We start from the raw sequence: 27,120 nt of genomic DNA, 5'->3' as shown, positions 1-27,120 counted from the left end.
GGCCTAGGGGACACTGTGACACTGAGAGAACCAGGGGACACTGTGACACTACAGGGCCTAGGGGACACTGTGACACTGAGAGAACCAGGGGACACTGTGACAGTGCAGGGCCCTGGGGACACTGTGACACTGAGAGAACCCGGGGACATTGTGACACTGGGAGAACCAGGGGACATTGTGACACTGAGGGCACTGGGGACACTGTGACACTGCAAGGCCCAGGGGAAACTGTGACACTGAGAGAACTAGGGAACTCTGTGACACTGAGAGAACCAGGGGACACTGTGACACTGCAGGGCCCAGGGGACACTGTGACACCGAGAGAACCAGGGGACACTGTGACACTGCAGGGCCCTGGGGACACTGTGACACTGAGAGAACCAGGGGACAATGTGACACTGAGGGAAACAGGGGACACTGTGACACTGAGAGAACCAGGGGACACTGTGACACTGCAGGGCCCAGGGGACAATGTGACACTGCAGAGCCCAGGGGACACTGTGACACTGAGGGAACCAGGGGACACTGTGACACTGCAGGGCCCAGGGGACACTGTGACACTGAGAGAACCAGGGGACACTGTGACACTGCAGAGCCAAGGGGACACTGTGACACTGAGAGAACCCGGGGACATTGTGACACTGAGAGAACCAGGGGACACTGTGACAGTGTAGGGCCCTGGGGACAGTGTGACACTGCAGAGCCCAGGGGACACTGTGACACTGAGACAACCAGGGGACAATGTGACACTGAGGGAACCCGGGGACATTGTGACACTGAGGGCCCTCTGGACACTGTGACACTGAGAGAACCAGGGGACAATGTGACACTGAGGGAACCAGGGGACACTGTGACACTGAGAGAACCAGGGGACATTGTGACAATTCAGGGCCCAGGGGACACTGTGACACTGAGGGAACCAGGGGACATTGTGACACTGAGGGAACCCGGGGACATTGTGACACTGAGAGAACCAGGGGACACTGTGACACTGCAGGGCCCAGGGGACACTGTGACACTGAGAGAACCAGGGGACACTGTGACATTGCAGGGCCCTGGGAACACTGTGACACTGAGAGAACCAGGGGACACTGTGACACTGCAGGGCCCAGGGGACAATGTGACACTGCAGAGCCCAGGGGACACTGTGACACTGAGGGAACCAGGGGACACTGTGACACTGCAGGGCCCAGGGGACACTGTGACACTGAGAGAACCAGGGGACACTGTGACACTGCAGAGCCCAGGGGACACTGTGACACTGGAGAACCAGGGGACACTTGGACACTGCAGGGCCCTGGGGACACTGTGACACTGAGAGTACCCGGGGACATTGTGACACTGAGAGAACCAGGGGACATTGTGACACTGAGGGCACCGGGGACACTGTGACACTGCAAGGCCCAGGGGAAACTGTGACACTGAGAGAACTAGGGGACTCTGTGACACTGAGAGAACCAGGGGACACTGTGACAGTGTAGGGCCCTGGGGACAGTGTGACACTGCAGAGCCCAGGGGACACTGTGACACTGAGACAACCAGGGGACACTGTGACACTGAGGGAACCCGGGGACATTGTGACACTGAGGGCCCTCTGGACACTGTGACACTGAGAGAACCAGGGGACAATGTGACACTGAGGGAACCAGGGGACACTGTGACACTGAGAGAACCAGGGGACACTGTGACAGTGCAGGGCCCTGGGGACACTGTGACACTGAGAGAACCAGGGGACACTGTGACACTGCAGGGCCCAGGGGACAATGTGACACTGAGACAACCAGGGGACACTGTGACACTGCAGGGCCCAGGGGACACTGTGACACTGAGGGAACCAGGGGACACTGTGACAGTGCAGGGCCCAGGGGACACTGTGACACTGAGAGAACCAGGGGACTCTGTGACACTGCAGGACCCAGGGCACAATGTGACACTGCAGAACCCGGGGGACACTGTGACACTGCAGGGCTCAGGAGACACTGTGACACTGAGAAAACCAGGGGACATTGTGACACTGAGGGAACCCGGGGACATTGTGACACGGAGGGCCCCGGGGACACTGTGACACTGAGAGAACCAGGGGACAATGTGACACTGAGGGAAACAGGGGACACTGTGACACTGAGAGAACCAGGGGACACTGTGACACTGCAGGGCCCTGGGGACACTGTGACACTGAGAGAACCAGGGGACAATGTGACACTGAGGGAAACAGGGGACATTGTGACACTGAGAGAACCAGGGGACACTGTGACAGTGTAGGGCCCTGGGGACAGTGTGACACTGCAGAGCCCAGGGGACACTGTGACACTGAGACAACCAGGGGACACTGTGACACTGAGGGAACCCGGGGACATTGTGACACTGAGGGCCCTCTGGACACTGTGACACTGAGAGAACCAGGGGATAATGTGACACTGAGGGAAACAGGGGACACTGTGACACTGAGAGAACCAGGGGACACTGTGACAGTGCAGGGCCCTGGGGACACTGTGACACTGAGAGAACCAGGGGACATTCTGAAAGTGCAGGGCCCAGCGGACCTTGTGACACTGAGACAACCAGGGGACACTGTGACACTGAGAGAACCAGGGGACATTGTCACACTTCAGGGCCCAGAGGACACTGTGACGCTGAGAGAACCAGGGGACACTGTGACACTGAGAGAACCAGGGGACATTTTGGCACTGAAGGGTCCAGGGGACACTGTGACACTGAGAGAACGAGGGGACACTGTGACACTGAGAGAACGAGGGGACATTGTGACACTTCAGGGCCCAGGGGACATTGTGACACTGAGGGAACCCCGGGACATTGTGACATTGCAGCGCCCAGGGGACACTGTGACACTGAGAGCACCAGGGGACACTGTGACACTGGAGAACCACGGGACACTTGGACACTGCAGGGCCCTGGGGACACTGTGACACTGAGAGAACACGGGGACATTGTGACACTGAGAGAACCAGGGGACTTTGTGACACTGAGAGAACCAGAGGACATTGTGACACTGCAGAGCCCAGGGGACACTGTGACACTGCAAGGCCCAGGGGACACTGTGACACTGAGAGAACCAGGGGACACTGTGATACTGCAGAGCCCGGGGGACAATGTGATACTGCAGAACCCAGGGGACACTGTGACACTGAGAGAACCCGGGGACACTGTGATAGTGAGAGAACCAGGGGACTCTGTGACACGTCAGGGCCCAGGGGACACTGTGACACTGAGAGAACCAGGGGACACTGTGACACTGCAGGGCCCAGGGGACACTGTGACACTTAGGGAACAAGGGGACACTGTGACACTGCAGGGCCCTGGGGACACTGTGACACTGAGAGAACCAGGGGACTCTGTGACACTGCAGGACCCAGGGGACACTGTGATACTGCAGAACCCAGGGGACAATGTGACACTGCAGGGCTCAGGAGACACTGTGACACTGAGAAAACCAGGGGACATTGTGACACTGAGGGAACCCGGGGACATTGTGACACTGAGGGCCCCGGGGACACTGTGACACTGAGAGAACCAGGGGACACTGTGACACTGAGGGAAACAGGGGACACTGTGACACTGCAGGGCCCAGGGGACACTGTGACACTGCAGGGCCCAGGGGACAATGTGACACTGCAGAGCCCAGGGGACACTGTGACACTGAGACAACCAGGGGACACTGTGACAATGCAGAGCCCAGGGGACACTGTGACACTGAGAGAACCAGGGAACATTGTGACACTGCAGGACCCTGGGGACACTGTGACACTGAGGGAACCAGGGGACATTGTGACACTGAGGGAACCCGGGGACATTGTGACACTCAGAGAACCAGCGGACACTGTGACACTGCAGGGCCCAGGGGACAATGTGACACTGCAGAGCCCAGGGGACACTGACACTGAGGGAACCAGGGGACACTGTGACACTGCAGAGCCCAGGGGACACTGTGACACTGAGGGAACCAGGGGACACTGTGACACTGAGAGAACCAGGGGACACTGTGACACTACAGGGCCTAGGGGACACTGTGACACTGAGAGAACCAGGGGACACTGTGACAGTGCAGGGCCCTGGGGACACTGTGACACTGAGAGAACCCGGGGACATTGTGACACTGAGAGAACCAGGGGACATTGTGACACTGAGGGCACCGGGGACACTGTGACACTGCAAGGCCCAGGGGAAACTGTGACACTGAGAGAACCAGGGGACACTGTGACACTGCTGGGCCCTGGGGACAGTGTGACACTGCAGAGCCCAGGGGACACTGTGACACTGAGACAACCAGGGGACACTGTGACACTGAGGGAACCCGGGGACATTGTGACTCTGAGGGCCCTCTGGACACTGTGACACTGAGAGAATCAGGGGACAATGTGACACTGAGGGAACCAGGGGACACTGTGACACTGAGAGAACCAGGGGACACTGTGACACTACAGGGCCTAGGGGACACTGTGACACTGAGAGAACCAGGGGACACTGTGACAGTGCAGGGCCCTGGGGACACTGTGACACTGAGAGAACCAGGGGACACTGTGACACTGAGAGAACCGGGGGACACTGTGACACTGCAGGGCCCAGGGGACAATGTGACACTGAGAGAACCAGGGGACACTGTGACACTGCAGGGCCCAGGGGACACTGTGACACCGAGAGAACCAGGGGACACTGTGACACTGCAGGGCCCTGGGGACACTGTGACACTGAGAGTACGAGGGGACACTGTGACACTTCAGGGCCCAGGTGACACTGTGACACTGAGAGAACGAGGGGACATTGTGAAAGTGCAGGGCCCAGCGGACCTTGTGACACTGAGACAACCAGGGGACACTGTGACACTGAGAGAACCAGGGGACATTGTCACACTGCAGGTCCCAGAGGACACTGTGACGCTGAGAGAACCAGGGGACACTGTGACACTGAGAGAACCAGGGGACATTGTGGCACTGCAGGGTCCAGGGGACACTGTAACACTGAGAGAACGAGGGGACACTGTGACACTTCAGGGCCCAGGTGACACTGTGACACTGAGAGAACCAGGGGACACTGTGACACTGAGAGAACGAGGGGACATTGTGACACTTCAGGGCCCAGGGGACATTGTGACACTGATGGAACCCCGGGACATTGTGACATTGTAGCGCTCAGGGGACACTATGACACTGAGAGAACCAGGGGACACTTGGACACTGCAGGGCCCTGGGGACACTGTGACACTGAGAGAACCCGGGGACATTGTGACACTGAGAGAACCAGGGTACTTTGTGACACTGAGAGAACCAGGGGACATTGTTACACTGAGGGCACCGGGGACACTGTGACACTGCAAGGCCCAGGGGAAACTGTGACACTGAGAGAACCAGGGGACTCTGTGACACTGCAGAGCCCAGGGGACATTGTGATACTGCAGAACCCAGGGGACACTGTGACACTGAGAGAACCCGGGGTCACTGTGATAGTGAGAGAACCAGGGGACTCTGTGACACTGCAGGACCCAGGGGACAATGTGACACAGCAGAACCCAGGGGACACTGTGACACTGCAGGGCTCAGGAGACACTGTGACACTGAGAAAACCAGGGGACATTGTGACACTGAGGGAACCCGGGAACATTGTGACACTGCAGGACCCGGGGACACTGTGACACTGAGAGAACCAGGGGACAATGTGACACTGAGGGAAACAGGGGACACTGTGACACTGAGGGAACCAGGGGACACTGTGACACTGCAGGGCCCAGGGGACAATGTGACACTGAGAGAACCAGGGGACACTGTGACACTTCAGGGCCCAGGGGACACTGTGACACTGAGAGAACCAGGGGACATTGTGACACTGCAGGGCCCAGGAGACACTGTGACACTGAGAGAACCAGGGGACACTGTGACACTGCAGGGCCCAGCGTACAATGTGACACTGCAGAGCCCAGGGGACACTGTGACACTGAGAGAACCAGGGGACACTGTGACAATGCAGAGCCCAGGGGACACTGTGACACTGAGAGAACCAGGGGACACTGTGACACTGCAGGGCCCAGGGGACACTGTGACACCGAGGGCTCCGGGGACACTGTGACATTGCAGGGCACAGGGGACACTGTGACACTGAGAGAACCAGGGGACACTGTGACACTGAGAGAACCCGGAGACATTTGTGACACTGAGAGACCCCGGGGACAATGTGACACTGCAGGGCCCAGGGGACACTGTGACACTGAGGGTACCAGGGGACACTGTGTCACTGCAGAGCCCAGGGGACACTGTGACACTGAGAGAACCAGGGGACACTGTGACACTGCAGGGCCCAGGGGACAATGTGATACTGCAGAACCCAGGGGACAATGTTACACTGCAGGGCTCAGGAGACACTGTGACAGTGAGAAAACCAGGGGACACTGTGACACTGCAGAACCCAGGGGGCACTGTGACAGTGCAGGGCCCTGGGGACATTGTGACACTGCAGGCCCCAAGGGACAGTGTGACACTGAGGGAACCAGGGGACACTGTGACACTGCAGTGCTCAGGGGACACTGTGACACTGAGAGAACCAGGGGACACTGTGACACTGCAGTCCCCAGGGGACACTGTGACACTGAGAAAACCGGGGGACATTGTGACACTTCAGGGCCCAGGGGACACTGTGACACTGAGAGAACCAGGGGACATTGTGACACTTCAGGGCCCAGGGGACACTGTCACACTGAGAGAACCAGGGGACATTGTGACACTGAGAGAACCAGGGGACACAGTGACACTGAGAGAACCCGGGAACACTGTGACACTGAGAGAACCAGGGGACACTGTGACACTGAGAGAACCAGGGGACAATGTGACACTGCAGGGCCCAGGGGACACTGTTACACTGAGGGCCCCGAGGACACTGTGACATTGCAGGGCCCAGGGGACACTGTGACACTGAGAGAACCAGGGGACACTGTGTCAGTGAGAGAACCAGGGGACACTGTGACACTGAGAGAACCAGGGACACTGTGACACTTAAGGGCCCAGGGGACACTGTGACACTGAGAGAACCAGGGGACACTGTGACACTGAGAGAACGAGGGGACACTGTGACACTTCAGGGCCCAGGTGACACTGTGACACTGAGAGAACCAGGGGACACTGTGACACTGAGAGAACGAGGGGACACTGTGTCACTTCAGGGCCCAGGTGACACTGTGACACTTCAGGGCCCAGGGGACATTGTGACACTGAGAGAACCCCGGGACATTGTGACATTGCAGCGCCCAGGAGACACTGTGACACTGAGAGAACCAGGGGACACTTGGACACTGCAGGGCCCTGGGGACACTGTGACACTGAGAGAACCCGGGGACATTGTGACACTGAGAGAACCAGGGTACTTTGTGACACTGAGAGAACCAGGGGACATTGTTACACTGAGGGCACCGGGGACACTGTGACACTGCAAGGCCCAGGGGAAACTGTGACACTGAGAGAACCAGGGGACACTGTGACACTGCAGAGTCCAGGGGACATTGTGATACTGCAGAACCCAGGGGACACTGTGACACTGAGAGATCCCGGGGACACTGTGATAGTGAGAGAACCGGGGGACTCTGTGACACTTCAGGGCCCAGGGGACACTGTGACACTGAGAGAACCAGGGGACACTGTGACACTGCAGGGCCCAGGGGACACTGTGACACTGAGGGAACCAGGGGACACTGTGACACTGAGAGAACCAGGGGACTCTGTGACACTGCAGGACCCAGGGGACAATGTGACACTGCAAAACCCAGGGGACACTGTGACACTGCAGGGCTCAGGAGACGCTGTGACACTGAGAAAACCAGGGGACATTGTGACACTGAGGGAACCAGAGAACATTGTGACACTGAGGGCCCCGAGGACACTGTGACACTGAGAGAACCAGGGGACAATGTGACACTGCAGGGTCCAGGAGACACTGTGACAGTGAGAGAACCAGGGGACACTGTGACACTGCAGGTCCCAGGAGACACTGTGACAGTGAGAGAACCAGGGGACACTGTGACACTGAGAGATCCCGGGGACACTGTGATAGTGAGAGAACCGGGGGACTCTGTGACACTTCAGGGCCCAGGGCACACTGTGACACTGAGGGTACCAGGGGACACTGTGACACTTCAGGGCCCAGGTGACACTGTGACACTGAGAGAACCAGGGGACATTGTGACACTGAGAGAACCAGGGGACACTGTGACACTGAGAGAACCAGGGACACTGTGACACTTCAGGGCCCAGGGGACACTGTGACACTGAGAGAACCAGGGGACATTGTGACACTGAGAGAACCAGGGGACACTGTGACACTGCAGGGCCCAGGGGACACTGTGACACTGAGGGCCCCGGGGACACTGTGACATTGCAGGGCCCAGGGGACACTGTGACACTGAGAGAACCAGGGGACACTGTGACACTGAGAGAACCAGGGGACACTGTGACACTGCTGGGCCCTGGGGACAGTGTGACACTGCAGAGCCCAGGGGACACTGTGACACTGAGACAACCAGGGGACACTGTGACACTGAGGGAACCCGGGGACATTGTGACTCTGAGGGCCCTCTGGACACTGTGACACTGAGAGAATCAGGGGACAATGTGACACTGAGGGAACCAGGGGACACTGTGACACTGAGAGAACCAGGGGACACTGTGACACTACAGGGCCTAGGGGACACTGTGACACTGAGAGAACCAGGGGACACTGTGACAGTGCAGGGCCCTGGGGACACTGTGACACTGAGAGAACCAGGGGACACTGTGACACTGAGAGAACCAGGGGACACTGTGACACTGCAGGGCCCAGGGGACAATGTGACACTGAGAGAACCAGGGGACACTGTGACACTGCAGGGCCCAGGGGACACTGTGACACCGAGAGAACCAGGGGACACTGTGACACTGCAGGGCCCTGGGGACACTGTGACACTGAGAGAACGAGGGGACACTGTGACACTTCAGGGCCCAGGGGACACTGTGACACTGAGAGAACGAGGGGACATTGTGAAAGTGCAGGGCCCAGCGGACCTTGTGACACTGAGACAACCAGGGGACACTGTGACACTGAGAGAACCAGGGGACATTGTCACACTGCAGGTCCCAGAGGACACTGTGACGCTGAGAGAACCAGGGGACACTGTGACACTGAGAGAACCAGGGGACATTGTGGCACTGCAGGGTCCAGGGGACACTGTGACACTGAGAGAACGAGGGGACACTGTGACACTTCAGGGCCCAGGTGACACTGTGACACTGAGAGAACCAGGGGACACTGTGACACTGAGAGAACGAGGGGACATTGTGACACTTCAGGGCCCAGGGGACATTGTGACACTGAGGGAACCCCGGGACATTGTGACATTGTAGCGCCCAGGGGACACTGTGACACTGAGAGAACCAGGGGACACTTGGACACTGCAGGGCCCTGGGGACACTGTGACACTGAGAGAACCCGGGGACATTGTGACACTGAGAGAACCAGGGTACTTTGTGACACTGAGAGAACCAGGGGACATTGTTACACTGAGGGCACCGGGGACACTGTGACACTGCAAGGCCCAGGGGAAACTGTGACACTGAGAGAACCAGGGGACACTGTGACACTGCAGAGCCCAGGGGACATTGTGATACTGCAGAACCCAGGGGACACTGTGACACTGAGAGAACCCGGGGTCACTGTGATATCGAGAGAACCAGGGGACATTGTGACACTGCAGGACCCAGGGGACAATGTGACACAGCAGAACCCAGGGGACACTGTGACACTGCAGGGCTCAGGAGACACTGTGACACTGAGAAAACCAGGGGACATTGTGACACTGAGGGAACCCAGGAACATTGTGACACTGCAGGACCCGGGGACACTGTGACACTGAGAGAACCAGGGGACAATGTGACACTGAGGGAAACAGGGGACACTGTGACACTGAGAGAACCAGGGGACACTGTGACAGTGCAGGGCCCAGGGGACAATGTGACACTGAGAGAACCAGGGGACACTGTGACACTTCAGGGCCCAGGGGACACTGTGACACTGAGAGAACCAGGGGACATTGTGACACTGCAGGGCCCAGGAGACACTGTGACACTGAGAGAACCAGGGGACACTGTGACACTGCAGGGCCCAGCGTACAATGTGACACTGCAGAGCCCAGGGGACACTGTGACACTGAGAGAACCAGGGGACACTGTGACAATGCAGAGCCCAGGGGACACTGTGACACTGAGAGAACTAGGGGACACTGTGACACTGCAGGGCCCAGGGGACACTGTGACACTGAGGGCTCCGGGGACACTGTGACATTGCAGGGCACAGGGGACACTGTGACACTGAGAGAACCAGGGGACACTGTGACACTGAGAGAACCCGGAGACATTTGTGACACTGAGAGACCCCGGGGACAATGTGACACTGCAGGGCCCAGGGGACACTGTGACACTGAGGGTACCAGGGGACACTGTGTCACTGCAGAGCCCAGGGGACACTGTGACACTGAGAGAACCAAGGGACACTGTGACACTGCAGGGCCCAGGGGACAATGTGATACTGCAGAACCCAGGGGACAATGTTACACTGCAGGGCTCAGGAGACACTGTGACAGTGAGAAAACCAGGGGACACTGTGACACTGCAGAACCCAGGGGGCACTGTGACAGTGCAGGGCCCTGGGGACATTGTGACACTGCAGGCCCCAAGGGACAGTGTGACACTGAGGGAACCAGGGGACACTGTGACACTGCAGGGCTCAGGGGACACTGTGACACTGAGAGAACCAGGGGACACTGTGACACTGCAGTCCCCAGGGGACACTGTGACACTGAGAAAACCGGGGGACATTGTGACACTTCAGGGCCCAGGGGACACTGTGACACTGAGAGAACCAGGGGACATTGTGACACTTCAGGGCCCAGGGGACACTGTCACACTGAGAGAACCAGGGGACATTGTGACACTGAGAGAACCAGGGGACACAGTGACACTGAGAGAACCCGGGAACACTGTGACACTGAGAGAACCAGGGGACACTGTGACACTGAGAGAACCAGGGGACAATGTGACACTGCAGGGCCCAGGGGACACTGTTACACTGAGGGCCCCGAGGACACTGTGACATTGCAGCGCCCAGGGGACACTGTGACACTGAGAGAACCAGGGGACACTGTGTCAGTGAGAGAACCAGGGGACTCTGTGACACTGCAGGGCCCTGGGGACACTGTGACACTGAGAGAACCAGGGGACAATGCAACACTGCAGGGCCCAGGGGACACTGTGACACTGCAGGGCCCAGGGGACAATGTGACACTAAGAGAACCAGGGGACACTGTGATACTGCAGAACCCAGGGGGCACTGTGACAGTGCAGGGCCCTGGGACAATGTGACACTGCAGGGCCCAAGGGACAGTGTGACACTGAGGGAACCAGGGGACACTGTGACACTGCAGGGCTCAGGGAACACTGTGACACTGAGAGAACCAGGGGACATTGTGACACCTCAGGGCCCAGGGGACACTGTGACACTGAGGGAACCAGGGGACACTGTGACAGTGCAGGGCCCTGGGGACACTGTGACACTGAGAGAACCAGGGGACTCTGTGACACTGCACGACCTAGGGGACAATGGGACACTGCAGGGCCCAGGGGACACTGTGACACTGAGGGCCCCGGGGACACTGTGACATTGCAGGGCCCAGGGGACACTGTGACACTGAGAGAACCAGGGGACACTGTGACAGTGAGAGAACCAGGGGACACTGTGACACTGCAGACCCCAGGGCACACTATGACACTGAGGGTACCAGGGGACACTGTGACACTTCAAGGCCCAGGTGACACTGTGACACTGAGAGAACCAGGGGACATTGTGACACTGAGAGAACCAGGGTACACTGTGACACTGAGAGAACCAGGGACACTGTGACACTTAAGGGCCCAGGGGACACTGTGACACTGAGAGAACCAGGGGACACTGTGACACTGAGAGAACGAGGGGACACTGTGACACTTCAGGGCCCAGGTGACACTGTGACACTGAGAGAACCAGGGGACACTGTGACACTGAGAGAACGAGGGGACATTGTGACACTTCAGGGCCCAGGGGACATTGTGACACTGAGAGAACCCCGGGACATTGTGACATTGCAGCGCCCAGGGGACACTGTGACACTGAGAGAACCAGGGGACACTTGGACACTGCAGGGCCCTGGGGACACTGTGACACTGAGAGAACCCGGGGACATTGTGACACTGAGAGAACCAGGGTACTTTGTGACACTGAGAGAACCAGGGGACATTGTTACACTGAGGGCACCGGGGACACTGTGACACTGCAAGGCCCAGGGGAAACTGTGACACTGAGAGAACCAGGGGACACTGTGACACTGCAGAGCCCAGGGGACATTGTGATACTGCAGAACCCAGGGGACACTGTGACACTGAGAGATCCCGGGGACACTGTGATAGTGAGAGAACCGGGGGACTCTGTGACACTTCAGGGCCCAGGGGACACTGTGACACTGAGAGAACCAGGGGACACTGTGACACTGCAGGGCCCAGGGGACACTGTGACACTGAGGGAACCAGGGGACACTGTGACACTGAGAGAACCAGGGGACTCTGTGACACTGCAGGACCCAGGGGACAATATGACACTGCAAAACCCAGGGGACACTGTGACACTGCAGGGCTCAGGAGACGCTGTGACACTGAGAAAACCAGGGGACATTGTGACACTGAGGGAACCAGAGAACATTGTGACACTGAGGGCCCCGGGGACACTGTGACACTGAGAGAACCAGGGGACAATGTGACACTGCAGGGTCCAGGAGACACTGTGACAGTGAGAGAACCAGGGGACACTGTGACACTGCAGGTCCCAGGAGACACTGTGACACTGAGAGATCCCGGGGACACTGTGATAGTGAGAGAACCGGGGGACTCTGTGACACTTCAGGGCCCAGGGCACACTGTGACACTGAGGGTACCAGGGGACACTGTGACACTTCAGGGCCCAGGTGACACTGTGACACTGAGAGTACCAGGGGACATTGTGACACTGAGAGAACCAGGGGACACTGTGACACTGAGAGAACCAGGGACACTGTGACACTGAAGGGCCCAGGGGACACTGTGACACTGAGAGAACCAGGGGACATTGTGACACTGAGAGAACCAGGGGACACTGTGACACTGCAGGGCCCAGGGGACACTGTGACACTGAGGGCCCTGGGGACACTGTGACATTGCAGGGCCCAGGGGACACTGTGACACTGAGAGAACCAGGGGACACTGTGACACTTCAGGGCCCAGGGGACTTTGTGACAATGAGAGAACCAGGGGACATTGTGACACTGAGGGCAACGGGGACGCTGTGACACTGCAAGGCCCAGGGGACTCTGTGACACTGAGAGAACGAGGGGACACTGTGACAGTGTAGGGCCCTGGGGACAGTGTGACACTGAGAAAACCAGGGGAGACTGTGACACTGCCAGGCCCAGGGGACACTGTGACACTGAGAGAACCAGGGGACACTGTGACACTGAGAGAAGCAGGGGACACTCTGACACTGAAGGGCCCAGGTGACACTGTGACACTGCAGGGTCCAGGGGACACTGTGACACTGCAGGGCCCAGGCGACACTGTGACACTGCTAGAACGAGGGGACATTGTGACACTGCAGGGCCCACGGGACAATGAGACACTGAGAGAACCAGGGGACAATGTGACACTTCAGGGCCCAGGGAACACTGTGACACTGCAGGGCCCAGGGGACACTGTGACACTGAGAGAACCAGGGGACACTGTGACACTGAGAGAACGAGGGGACATTGTGACACTGCAGGGCCCAGGGGACACTGTGACACTTCAGGGCCCAGGGGACACTGTGACACTGAGAGAACGAGGGGAAAATGTCACACTGCAGGGCCCAGAGGACACTGTGACGCTGAGAGAACCAGGGGACACTGTGACACTGAGAAAACCAGGGGACACTGTGAGACTGAGAGAACGAGGGGACAATGTGACACTTCAGGGCCTAGGGGACATTGTGACACTGAGAGAACCAGGGGACACTGTGACATTGCAGCGCCCAGGGGACACTGTGACACTGAGAGAACCAGGGGACACTGTGACACTGGAGAACCAGGGGACACTTGGACACTGCAGGGCCCTGGGGACACTGTGACACTGAGAGAACCAGGGGACACTGTGACAATGAGAGAACCAGGGGACTCTGTGACAGTGCAGGGCCCAGGGGACACTGTGACACTGAGAGAACCAGGGGACACTGTGACACTGCAGGGCCCAGGGGACACTGTGACACTGAGAAAACCAGGGGACACTGTGACAGTGCAGGGCCCAGGGGACACTGTGACACTGAGAGAACCAGGGGACACTGTGACACTGAGGGTACCAGGGGACACTGTGACACTTCAGAACCCAGGTGGCACTGTGACATTGCAGGGCCCTGGGGACAATGTGACAATGCAGGGCCCAAGGGACAGTGTGACACTGAGGGAACCAGGGGACACTGTGACACTTCAGGGCTCAGGGGACACTGTGACACTGAGAGAACCAGGGGACAATGTGACACTGCAGAGCCCAGGGGACACTGTGACACTGAGAGAACCAGGGGACATTGTGACACTTCAGGGCCCAGGGGACACTATGACACTGAGGGAACCAGGGGGCAGTGTGACACTGCAGGGCTCAGGAGACACTGTGACACAGAGAAAACCAGGGGACATTGTGACACTGAGGGAACCCGGGGATATTGTGACACTGAGAGAACCAGGGGACAATGTGACACTCAGGGAACCAGGGAACACTGTGACACTGAGAGAACCAGGGGACACTGTGACACTACAGGGCCCAGGGGACACTGTGACACTGAGAGAACCAGGGGACACTGTGACACTGCAGAACCCAGGGGGCACTGTGACAGTGCAGGGCCCTGGGGACAATGTGACACTGCAGGGCCCAATGGACAGTGTGACACTGAGGGAACCAGGGGACAGTGTGACACTGCAGGGCTCAGGGGACAATGTGACACTGCAGAGCCCAGGGGACACTGTGACACTGAGAGAACCAGGGGACACTGTGACACTGCAGACCCCAGGGGACACTCTGACACTGAAGGGCCCAGGTGACACTGTGACAGTGCAGGGTCCAGGGGACACTGTGACACTGCAGGGCCCAGGCGACACTGTGACACTGCTAGAACGAGGGGACATTGTGACACTGCAGGGCCCACGGGACACTGTGACACTGCAGGTCCCAGTGGACACTGTGACACTTCAGGGCCCAGGGGACACTGTGACACTGCAGGGTCCAGTGGACACTGTGACACTGAGAGAACCAGGGGACAATGTGACACTTCAGGGCCCAGGGAACACTGTGACACTGCAGGGCCCAGGGGACACTGTGACACTGAGAGAACCAGGGGACACTGTGACACTGAGAGAACGAGGGGACATTGTGACACTGCAGGGCCCAGGGGACACTGTGACACTGCAGGTCCCAGTGGACACTGTGACACTTCAGGGCCCAGGGGACACTGTGACACTGAGAGAACGAGGGGAAAATGTCACACTGCAGGGCCCAGAGGACACTGTGACGCTGAGAGAACCAGGGGACACTGTGACACTGAGAAAACCAGGGGACTTTGTGACACTGAGAGAACCAGGGGACACTGTGAGACTGAGAGAACGAGGGGACAATGTGACACTTCAGGGCCCAGGGGACATTGTGACACTGAGGGAACCCGGGGACATTGTGACATTGCAGCGCCCAGGGGACACTGTGACACTGAGAGAACCAGGGGACACTGTGACACTGCAGGGCCCAGGGGACAATGTGATACTGCGGAACCCAGGGGACAATGTGACACTGCAGGGCTCAGGAGACACTGTGACACTGAGAAAACCAGGGGACACTGTGACAGTGCAGGGCCCAGGGGACACTGTGACACTGAGAGAACCAGGGGACACTGTGACACTTCAGAACCCAGGTGGCACTGTGACATTGCAGGGCCCTGGGGACAATGTGACAATGCAGGGCCCAAGGGACAGTGTGACACTGAGGGAACCAGGGGACACTGTGACACTTCAGGGCTCAGGGGACACTGTGACACTGAGAGAACCAGGGGACAATGTCACACTGCAGAGCCCAGGGGACACTGTGACACTGAGAGAACCAGGGGACATTGTGACACTTCAGGGCCCAGGGGACACTATGACACTGAGGGAACCAGGGGACAGTGTGACACTGCAGGGCTCAGGAGACACTGTGACACAGAGAAAACCAGGGGACATTGTGACACTGAGGGAACCCGGGGATATTGTGACACTGAGAGAACCAGGGGACAATGTGACACTCAGGGAACCAGGGGACACTGTGACACTGAGAGAACCAGGGGACACTGTGACACTTCAGGGCCCAGGGGACACTGTGACACTGAGAGAACCAGGGGACACTGTGACAGTGCAGGGCCCCGGAGACAATGTGACACTGCAGAGCCCAGGGGACACTGTGACACTGAGACAACCAGGGGACACTGTGACACTGAGAAAACCAGGGGACACTGTGACACTGAGAGAACGAGGGGACATTGTGAAAGTGCAGGGCCCAGCGGACCTTGTGACACTGAGACAACCATGGGACACTGTGACACTGAGAGAACCAGGGGACATTGTCACACTGCAGGGCCCAGAGGACACTGTGACGCTGAGAGAACCAGGGGACACTGTGACACTGAGAGAACCAGGGGACATTGTGACACTTCAGGGCCCAGGGGACATTGTGACACTGAGGGAACCCGGAGACATTGTGACATTGCAGCGCCCAGGGGACACTGTGACACTGAGAGAACCAGGGGACACTGTGACACTGGAGAACGAGGGGACACTTGGACACTGCAGGGCCCTGGGGACACTGTGACACTGAGAGAACCCAGGGACATTGTGACACTGAGAGAACCAGGGGACTTTGTGACACTGAGAGAACCAGGGGACATTGTTACACTGAGGGCACCGGGGACACTGTGACACTGCAAGGCCCAGGGGACACTGTGACACTGAGAGAACCAGGGGACACTGTGACAGTGTAGGGTCCTGGGGACAGTGTGACACTGCAGAGCCCAGGAGACACTGTGACACTGAGGGAGCCAGGGGACACTGTGACACTACAGAGCCCAGGGGACACTGTGACACTGAGAGAACCAGGGGACACTCTGACACTGAAGGACCCAGGTGACACTGTTACACTGCAGGGTCCAGGGGACACTGTGACACTGCGAGAACGAGGGGACATTGTGACACTGCAGGGCCCATGGGACACTGTGACACTGCAGGGTCCAGTGGACACTGTTACACTGAGAGAACCAGGGGACACTGTGACACTTCAGGGCCCAGGGGACACTGTGACAGTGCAGGGCCCAGGGGACACTGTGACACTGAGAGAACCAGGGGACAATGTGACACTGAGAGAACGAGGGGACATTGTGACACTGCAGGGCCCAGGGGACACTGTGACACTGCAGGCCCCAGTGGACACTGTGACACTTCAGGGCCCAGGGGACACTGTGACACTGAGAGAACCAGGGGACAATGTGACACTGCAGGGCCCAGGGGACACTGTGACACTGCAGGGCCCAGGGGACACTGTGACACTGAGAGAACCAGGGGACACTGTGACACTGAGTGAACCAGGGGACACTGTGACACTGCAGAACCCAGGGGGCACTGTGACAGTACAGGGCCCAGGGGACAATGTGACACTGAGTGAACCAGGGGACACTGTGACACTGAGTGAACCAGGGGACACTGTGACACTGCAGAACCCAGGGGGCACTGTGACAGTGCAGGGCCCTGGGGACAATGTGACACTGCAAGGCCCAAGGGACAGTGTGACACTGAGGGAACCAGGGGACAGTGTGACACTGCAGGGCTCAGGGGACACTGTGACACTGAGACAACCATGGGACACTGTGACACTGCAGAACCCAGGGGACACTGTGACACTGAGTGAACCACGGGACACTGTGACACTGAGAGAACCAGGGGACACTGTGACACTGCAGGACCCATGGGACAATGTGACACTGCAGGGGTCAGGAGACAGTGTGACACTGAGAGAACCAGGGGACAATGTGACACTTCAGGGCCCAGGGGACACTGTGACAGTGAGAGAACCAGGGGACACTGTGACACTGCAGAGCCCAGGGCACACTGTGACACTGAGGGTACCAGGGGACACTCCCAGAGGGAGCCCCGGGGGGCGAACCCCCCCCCAACTTGGGGGTCCTAAAGAGTCCCCTCCTCAAATCCCCCAAACCCACCCAGTCGACCTCTCAATTTTGGGGGTGTCTGAGAGCCCTCCAGGCCTCCTCGCCCCCCTTACCCCAATTTTGGGAGGTCCCCTATATCACCAGACCCCCCCCCAAGCACCCTCGAAACCTCCCAAAATTCCTCCAACCACCTTGGAGCCCCCCCCCCCCCCGACCCCAAAAAACCCAACCAGAGACCAGCAGTACTCCTCTCACCCCACTTCTGGGAGGTCCCCCGTACAGCCAGACCTCCAATACCCCCCAAATCTCCCCACACTCACCCAGAGACACCCCCCTCCGGTTTGGGGAGGCTTGAAGATCCTGCCCAGGCTCTCCCTCATTTTCTACGGTCTCCGGTACCCCCAGCCCCCTCAAACCTCCCCAAGCCCCCCCCCCCGCCCGGAGCCCCTCCAGACGACAAAACGCACCCAGAGGCACTCCCCTGATTTTGGTGGGTCTGAAAAGCCCCCTCAGACTCCCACACACCCCAATTTTGGGCCGTTCCCAGTACCCCCACACCCCCCAAACCCATCCAAATCCCTCCTTGCGCCCCCCGCCCAGGCGATGTGGGACCCCCCAGACCCTCCCCCTGCTCTGAGGGGCTCCGAGGAGCCCTCGAGGCCGCTCTGACCCGAGACCCCACCGAGGCCTCGCCCCCTCCATTGGGGCCCATCCTGAGGGTCCCGCTGCCCCCTCCGAAAAAGTGTCGGGTCCTGGATGGGGCCAAACTCCTGAGGGACAACCTGGAACTGGTAACAAAGGGGGGGGAAACCCCCAGAATTTGGGGGGACCCTGAAAATGGGGGGGCCCCTGAAAGTGGGAGGTGGGAGGAGGGTATGAGGGAGTTATAAGGCGGTTTTAGGGAGGTCCTCCCCAAATTAGGGCGGTGCCAAAATTGGGAATTTGGGGTTATTTAGGGTGATTATCAGTGGGGTTGAGAGGGTTTTAGTGGGGATTTGGGGGGGAGGAGTTGGGATGTCCCAGGGATTGGGGGATCCTCTTAGCCCCCCAAAATTGGAGAGGGGCAAAATTTGGGGTATAGGGGGGATTTGGGGGTAATTTTGTGTGATTCTGGAGGGTTTGGGGGAGGTTTGGGGGCTTAAGGGGCGTTTTATGGGTTTAGGATTGTCCCAGGTTTTAGAGGAGCTGTCCCACCCCAAAAATTGGGGAGGAGCCCAAAACTGGGGGGTTTTGGGGGGATTCTGGGGAGGTTTTAGGGGGGGACATAAAGAGGGAGGTTGGGGTACCCTGGAGTTTTGGGGACCCCCCGACTCCTCTTTTTCCCCCATAATTTGGGGCGAGGTCCCAAAACTGGTATGTTTTGTTTGTTTTTAATGATTTTGATTATAAATTTAGCGTAATTTTGTGTGATTTGGGGTTATTCTGGTTAATTTGTGGTATTTTAGGCAGTTTTGTTGGGATTTTGAGTGCTTTGAGGAGGATTTGGGGGAGGGGTTTTGCTGCCCCACATTTTGGTTTCCCCCAAACCCCTTTTCCTCCCCAAATTTGGGAAGGCTGCCAAAAGTGGGAGTTATGAGTGAGTTTGAATTATTTCAGTGTAATTTTGGGGTGGGTTGGCTTGGTTGGGCTAATTTTGAGGGCCTTTTGGGGCACCCCAAATTTCAGAGTTTCCCAAATCCCTCTCTCCCCCCAGAACTTGGGGAACACACCAGGATATTCATCTTGGGGTGATTTGGGTTGATTTTTGTTTAATTTAGGGTCACTTTGGGTGAGTTTATGGGGATTTTGGATGTTTTAGGGGCTTTTGTGGAGTTTAAAGGGCAGTTTAAGGAGTTTTGGGGCGCCCCAGATTTTGGGGTTCCCCCTGACCCCAAGGCCTGGGGGGGTGGGGTGGCCAAAGTGGGAGCTTTGTGGTGATTTGGGATGAATTTGGGGTCATTGTCGGGGGTTTTGGGTGGGGTTTGGTGATTCTGGAGTGATGTAATTGGGGTGGTGGGGAGGTGAGGGGCTCCCCGGGTTTCAAGGGGCTCCCCTGGGTCCCCCTTTTCCCCCAGAACCCGGGGGGGCTCCCCCATGGGCTGGGGGGGGCTCCGCACGGCCCTGAGTATCCTGGAGAAGTACGGCAGGAACCTTCTGCACCCCCGGCACTGGAGAGGGGTGAGGTTTGGGAACCCCGTGTTCAAATCCACCGTGGGAGCCATCCAGGTACATCCCAGAATGCACCTGACACCAGGAAATGCACCTGCGGACCCCAAAATGGGCATGGGATCCCCCAAATATACCTGGGAGCTGCCAAAATACCCCTCGGGCCCCCCCAAAAATACCCCTCGGACCCCCCAAGACACTTGGTACGGACAAAAGTACCTCTTGGGAACCCCCAAAACACAACCCGGGACCCCCATTTCTATGTGGGAATCCCCAGACACACCTGGGGCACCAAAATACACCTGATAATTACCAAACACACCTGGGCACCCCCAAAAGACACCTGGGGACACTTAAACCCCACAAAAAACCCCACCCCCCCACCAGGACCCTCCAATGTCCCGAGGACCCCCCAAACATCTCCTGAAATCCCCCCAAGCCCCCATGAACTCTAAACTTCCCCTTCTCCCCCCCCCAAACCTCCTTTTCCCCTGAATTCCCCCCAACTCTCCCCTTTTCCCTCCAAGGCCCCTTCCAAATCCCCCCAAACCCCACTTTTTCCCCACCAAATCACCCCCAGGACCACCTAAGCCCCCTTTAGTTGCCCCCAAACCTCCTCTGGGACCCCCAACCCCCTCCAAATTCCCCTTTACCCCCTTTAAGCTCCCCTAAATCCCCCCAAACTTTCCCCATACCCACCCCCCCCCAATACTCCCTTTATCCCCCCCCAACCTTCCCCTAATTCCCCCTCCTCCCCAGGACCCCTGAAATTCCCCCCAAACCCCCCTGACCTCCCCCTTTGTGTCCCCCCAGGGGGGTCGGGGGGTCCTTCAGCTTTTGGGGTACACGGAGGAGTCCGGGGAGGGGCTGAGCTTCCCCCCGAGCTGGAGTGTCCCGACCCGCCCCGAGTGGCCTCGGTCACGGCTGATGTGCTGGTGCTGAGGGCAGAGATCGACCTGCTGCTGGCTGTGAGCACTGGGAGGGACTGGGGGGCACTGGGAAGGACTGGGAGCAGACTGGGGGGTGTTATAGGGGGGGCTGTGGGGCACAGGGAGGGGATTGGGTGGCACTGGGAGGGGATTGGGAGGGACTGGGAGGATACTGGGAAGGACTGGGAGGGGCCGGGGGCCACTGGGAGGGGATTGGGGGCCACTGGGAGGGACTGGAGGGACTGCATGGTCACTGGGATATACGGAGGGACATGAGGAGGTCACTGGGCCAGACTGGGGGGCTCTGGGCCATAGTGGTCCATCCTGGGAGACATTGGCAGTGTCACTGAGCCATACTGGTCCATACTGGGAAGTTCTGACTCCCCTTCTCTCCCAGAACCAGCACCCGAATCCCCAGTTCTTCACTGAGATCCTGCTGGAGGAAGATGAGGTGAGACTGGGAGAGGGACTGGGGGTGGTCGGGAGGAGCTGGAAGGGAACTGGGGGGGATTGGGAGAAAGTGGGAGGGGACTGGTGGGCACAGGGGAGTTTGGGATTGGTTACAGGGTGTTATGTGGGAGGTTACTGGCCCGTACTGGTTTATACTGGTGGATACCAGTCTATAGTGGTCCATACTGGAGGGCACAGGGGGGCATTCAGGGTTGGACACAGGATGTTATGTGGGTAGTTCCTGGCCCATAGTGGCCCATACTGGTTTATACTGGTCTCTCTGATGCTCCCCAGCAGCCACTGGTGTCCGACGCGCTGCCCACAAGGGACAGGGTTCTCGTGGCCGGTAGGGGGCGCTGTAGGAGGTGGTGTTTGTGTGTGTTGGGGGTGCTGGTGGGTTTGAGGGGGATTTGGGGGGGTCCCGAAGGGGACTGGGGGGTCCTGGGTGGGTTTGGGGATACCAGTGTATTTTGAGGATTTTTGAGAGGTTTATCTGGATTTTTTTGGGGGGGTTTATGTGACCTGTCAGGACCTTGTGGGGGGATTTGAGTGGTCCTGTGATCTTTTGATGTTTTTTTAAATTGTTTTGGTCTTTTGAGGGGTTTATTGGGAGATTTTAGGGTTTCTTTGTTACCTCTCAGGACCTTTTGGGGAAGGCTGGAAGGCTGTTTGGGGTGTGTGGGGAGACCCCTAATTTGGGGGGATTTTTTTTATCTTTTAGGGAGGTTTATTTGGGATTTTTGACTTTTTTAAATGACCTTTCACGACCATTTAGGGGACATTGAGTGGTCCTGGGCGGTGTTTGGGGCTCCCTGTGGGTCCCTGTTGGGTCCTACAGGTGTCCCCCTCCCCTCTCCAGGTGGAGGCCCCCAAGGACCCCCCCGAGCCCCTCCAAATTTGGGGGAGGGGCTGGGCTGGGCCTGCGCTTCCTGCACCTTCCTGAATCCTGCCCAGAGCGTCCTCTGTGTGGTCTGTGAGCGCCCCCGGCTGGCCCGGAGGCCCAGCCACACCCAGCAGGTGGGTCTGGGGGGTGCCAGGGATGTTTTGAGGGGTCCCAGGTGAGTTTTAAGCGGTCCTGGGTGTGTTCAGGGGGTCTCAGGACGGTTTTGAGCTGCCCCAGGTGGGATTTTGGGCCTCCCGAATCAGTTTTGGAGGGTGCCACATAAATTCTGAGGGTGCCCAGGTGTGTTTAGAGGGTTCCCACGTGTATTTTGAGGTGTCCTTTGAGGTGTTCTAAGTCTGTTTTAGTGATTCCCTGGTGAATTTGGGGGTCCCAGATGTGTTTTGGGGGTCCGAGGCGTGTTCTTTGGGTCTCCCAGGTGTGTTTAGGGAGATCCCAGGGAGGGCTTAGGGGGGTCCCAGGTGAGTTTTGGAAGATCCCAGGTGTGTTTGAGAGGGTTCCAGGTGTATTTTGGTTGATCCAAGGTGAGTTTTGGAGGGTCACAGGTGTGTGTTTTGAGTGGTCCCCACTTTGTTTTGGGTGGTCGTGTTTTGGGGTGTTCGAGCTGTAGTTTGGGTGGTCCCAGGTGTGTCTCATGGGGTCTCAGGTGAGTTTTGGGTGGTCCCAGGTGTGTCTCATGGGGTCTCAGGTGAGTTTTGGGTGGTCCCAGGTGTTGCAGCCTGATTCAGGTGGGCCTGAGTGACCACCTTACAGGTTTCGTTTTCACCTTAAAAGGACATGTTTCCAGCCTCAATCAATTGGAGTCAGACCACCGCACCTGGGGTGGGGTCACTTGAGGTCATATATACCTGTGTTTTTGAATAAACTTGGGATTTGCTTTACATCACATTGGTGTGTGCAGTCTCCGCTAGGGCATGGTTGCAACAAATGGTGGACCCCAACGTGTCTCAGAACCTGGAACCCACCTGCACCTGCCTAGAGCCTTAAGAAGTGGCCCCTGAGAGCTACTATGCCCCAGGTTTTTTGGGTGCTTTGTGGAGAAGCCTCTGAGAGCTTCTGTCTCCTGTAAACTTGGGAGTTTTGTGTAGTAGCCCTGAGAGCTGCTGGAAGAACGTGGACTGAAGGAACCACGACCTTCGAACCGGTGAGTTAAAGAAACATGGGAAATTCCAACTCGTCTAAAACCAACTTATTGCTTGATAAATTTGAGAAACTAGCTCGTGTTACAAAAACAAACATTGAAAGACAAGCATTACAGGAATTTTTGGATTGGTGCTTCACTCGAGAGCACCTAACATGCCAATCCCACGCTTTCCATAGAAGTGTGTGATAAAATTGGGGCAGATTTGTGGAATTTAGTGCAAACTGCACCCGAAGAATTTTTGCCGCACATTTCGTCATATGCAGCTGTAAGGAAAATGCTGTTAGAGGTAGAACGAGCCCGTAAAAACCTCGATCTACCGGAGAGAAGGGAAAAAAGTCACCTTTTGCAAGGCGATTTTTCCCCTGAACATCCTTCTGCACCGCCGTGGGCACCGCCGCCCGCAGAAACGCCGCCGCGGTACCCAGACGCGGCACCGCCCGCTCCCGCTCCGGAAAACCCGGCAAGACCACAGCAACCATGGAATCAAAGCTTTTCCACGCCGTTCGTCACCGCAAAAAGCCAAGAAGTCGTCTTTGCACCGCCTTACAACTCACAGCGAATGAGACCACCGGCTGCTGCTGTAGAAGCGGCCAGACCTCAGCAGCAACCTTGGAACCCCACGAGACACGCCGCAGAAAAACAAACCGTGAGTGAGTTTTATTTAAATCCTAACTGCGAGAAAGCGCGATGGGGAATGCCCTCAGACGAGAGAGTCATGTGGAGGGGGAGACAAACCCCTTGGAGTTTCTCTCCCCCTGCCCATCCACCTTCGGCGCCGGCTCCACCGCCGCTGCCGCCAATGCCCTGCGGGTACCTCGGGGCTGGGGTCGCCCCGCCGCCGCGCTCCCCGCCGCCCTGCGAGTACGCCGGAGTCGCTCCGTTGCGACAGAAGGCTGCCGCGGCAGACATTCCAGCAGGGCTACAGCCGCCCGGCATAACCGCGTGGCCAGGAAAACAGAGAGACCACGTGGTGGCAAAGCCCGCGAAATCAAACAAAGGAACGGCGCGCCCTGACCACGAGGTGCAAGGACCGCCCAACCCCCCGCCCCACTGCATGCAAATCACAGCGCATGCGCCAGGCGCGGGTCCCCCGCAGCCCGCAGGGGCCGGGGTCGGCTCCGAATTCGCCCGCTCCGGGGGCAGATCAGTTCCTGCGCCACCACCACCACCTCCTGCGTGGATCGACCGCGTCATGGAGAGGGGAGAGACTCCTCCCCAGTGGAGCGGAGCCACCGGAGCTCCCCCTGAGCGTTCCCTTCACTGCGTGCCACCCACAGAGCAAGTGCCCCGAGAGCGAGTTCCCACAGCGCCGGTCGCGCAGGAGACAAGCGCTGCAGCACCAGCGGGGACTCCCTCCCCGATAGCCGCGCGCTGCCCGCAGCTGCCAGCACCGGCACTGGAACCCCCTGCGCCGGCAACCTGGTACATGCAACCTCCATCGCCGACAGCCACACCCACCGGCTGTGTCCCAGAATGGAGAGCAACAGAAAAAGAAGCCTCTGTTTGGGACATGCTGGGGGGAGATGGAAATTGCAATGCTGCTAACTTAATTTCAAAGCTTTCTGATACCCAGGTACCAGATTCTGCAGATGGAGTCACAAAGCCACCTCGCGACCTCACATTTAATACCCAGCAAAGGTACAAAGAGTTAGTATCCATAGCTGCAGAAGTAGGTACATCTTCACCTTCCCTGCAACCCCTGGTTTCTGCGCCTGTGATTAACACTACACAAGGCTTAAAATGGGAGCCACTTGATTGGAAAATTGCACAAAAACCCCACAGTGTAGTCTTTCAATACGGCTATGACAATGCCTTGGTAAAAAACCAAATCACAGCCTTCATAAAATACAACAACATAATCCCAGCAGACACTAAGGCTTTAATGGAGTTTATTCTACCTCCTACTGCTTATATGATATTTCTACAGAAATGGAAAGAGCAGTTAACGGAGGAACAGGCAAAAAATATACACTTAGAAACTGGACATCCCTTAAAATTAGCATCTTTAGACCAGCTAATGGGATCAGGAGCTTATGAAGACCCACAAACACAAGCTGCATTATATTTTCATATTTTGCAACAGTCAAAGAATGCTGCTTTGACTGCATTCTCTAATCTGCCTAAGAAGGGAAAACCTTCTCTACCTTATATGCAAATAATGCAGAAACCTGGACAGACATTCATGGAATTTGTAGATAAAGTAACAGAAGCTTTGGATACTGCTCCAAATATTACCCCTGACATTAAACCAGCTTTATTGAAAGATCTGGTAATTAATAATGCCAATCCTCAATGCAAACAGCTCATAGCCTCTCTACCAGCCACAGCTACTTTGGTACAGTTAATTGAAGCCTGTGCCAGGTTGCCCTGGGTAGAAGAGGAGGAAAAAGCAAAGCTACATGCTTCTGCTCTAGCCACAGTTCTTAGCAAACAATCCACCCAAAAAAGGGGAAAAAGACCCTGGAATTTAACAACAAAATCTAGTCCAGCACAACCAAAATATAGCAGAACTCAAAGGTTCACTGGAGAATGTAACCGTTGTCACAGACTTGGTCACAAAGCCCAAGATTGTCATTCTAAATATAAAAAGGATGGTACTCCTCTAACAAACATGGGGTGGGGAGCTGGGCCTCCAAAAATCCAGAGGGGCTGCAAGCCATGGGGCGCAGCCAGTCAAATATCTCATGGAAACTGGAGCCAGGCTGCCTTCCCCATATGGCAACCACAACCACAAGCAGCAGTAGCCTAAGACTAGTCATTAACTGTCCAATCAAACAAGAACAGTCCAGTTCAAGTTAGCATGTTGTTTAGCTTGTATTTTGAAATTCTGTTAATTTTCAGTTAAAGTGCAGTTTTGAGCTTATTGCACTGCCAAGTTGCCCAGCAGGCTGCAGGGGTAAGGACACCTGTCGCCTCAGCTGCTGAACATTTTCTGCAGAATGTAAGTAGTAATGTTTAGCCTTTGTGAATTTCCTCTGTGAATTCACACTTGTTTGCTGCTTTACCAAGAGTGTATAAGGACTAAAAATCAAAGCTTCATTCTCAGACCTCTGTGATGGCCACACAGAAGTTCTGAGAATAGACCTTGAACATAAGGAGATTTAGTTCAGCTGGACTGAACTTGCTTCTTTGCTAAGTTAAGTCACTCTGCACTCTTGAATACTATACACAAAATTTAATAAAATTTGTAGTTTGTTTACAGTGGTTTGTGCAGTGATGACTGCACAGGAAGGACCACAATTTCACGCGTGAAAGAAAAGTTT

At 57.0% G+C, this 27,120-nt stretch overlaps 1 protein-coding gene across 1 annotated transcript in view; it reads left to right on the top strand.

Moving 5' to 3' along the window:
- Positions 1-23,578, top strand: part of LOC139682050 (E3 ubiquitin-protein ligase RNF31-like) — a 29,295-nt gene extending 5,717 nt beyond the window's left edge. The window contains exons 2-8 of the mRNA XM_071576010.1: positions 18,836-19,079; positions 20,343-20,493; positions 21,247-21,401; positions 21,760-21,813; positions 22,107-22,158; positions 22,672-22,829; positions 23,488-23,578. Coding sequence (XP_071432111.1) covers positions 18,836-19,079; positions 20,343-20,493; positions 21,247-21,401; positions 21,760-21,813; positions 22,107-22,158; positions 22,672-22,829; positions 23,488-23,577 — 904 coding nt within the window. The 3' untranslated portion in view covers position 23,578. The remainder of the gene's footprint in view (positions 1-18,835; positions 19,080-20,342; positions 20,494-21,246; positions 21,402-21,759; positions 21,814-22,106; positions 22,159-22,671; positions 22,830-23,487) is intronic.
- Positions 23,579-27,120: the final 3,542 nt, after the last annotated feature.

Source organism: Pithys albifrons, chromosome 22 (genome assembly GCF_047495875.1).
Source record: "Pithys albifrons albifrons isolate INPA30051 chromosome 22, PitAlb_v1, whole genome shotgun sequence".
Lineage (NCBI taxonomy): Eukaryota > Metazoa > Chordata > Aves > Passeriformes > Thamnophilidae > Pithys > Pithys albifrons.
Note: the sequence above shows the minus strand (reverse complement) of the source record. Positions and strands in the feature narration are given on the sequence as shown.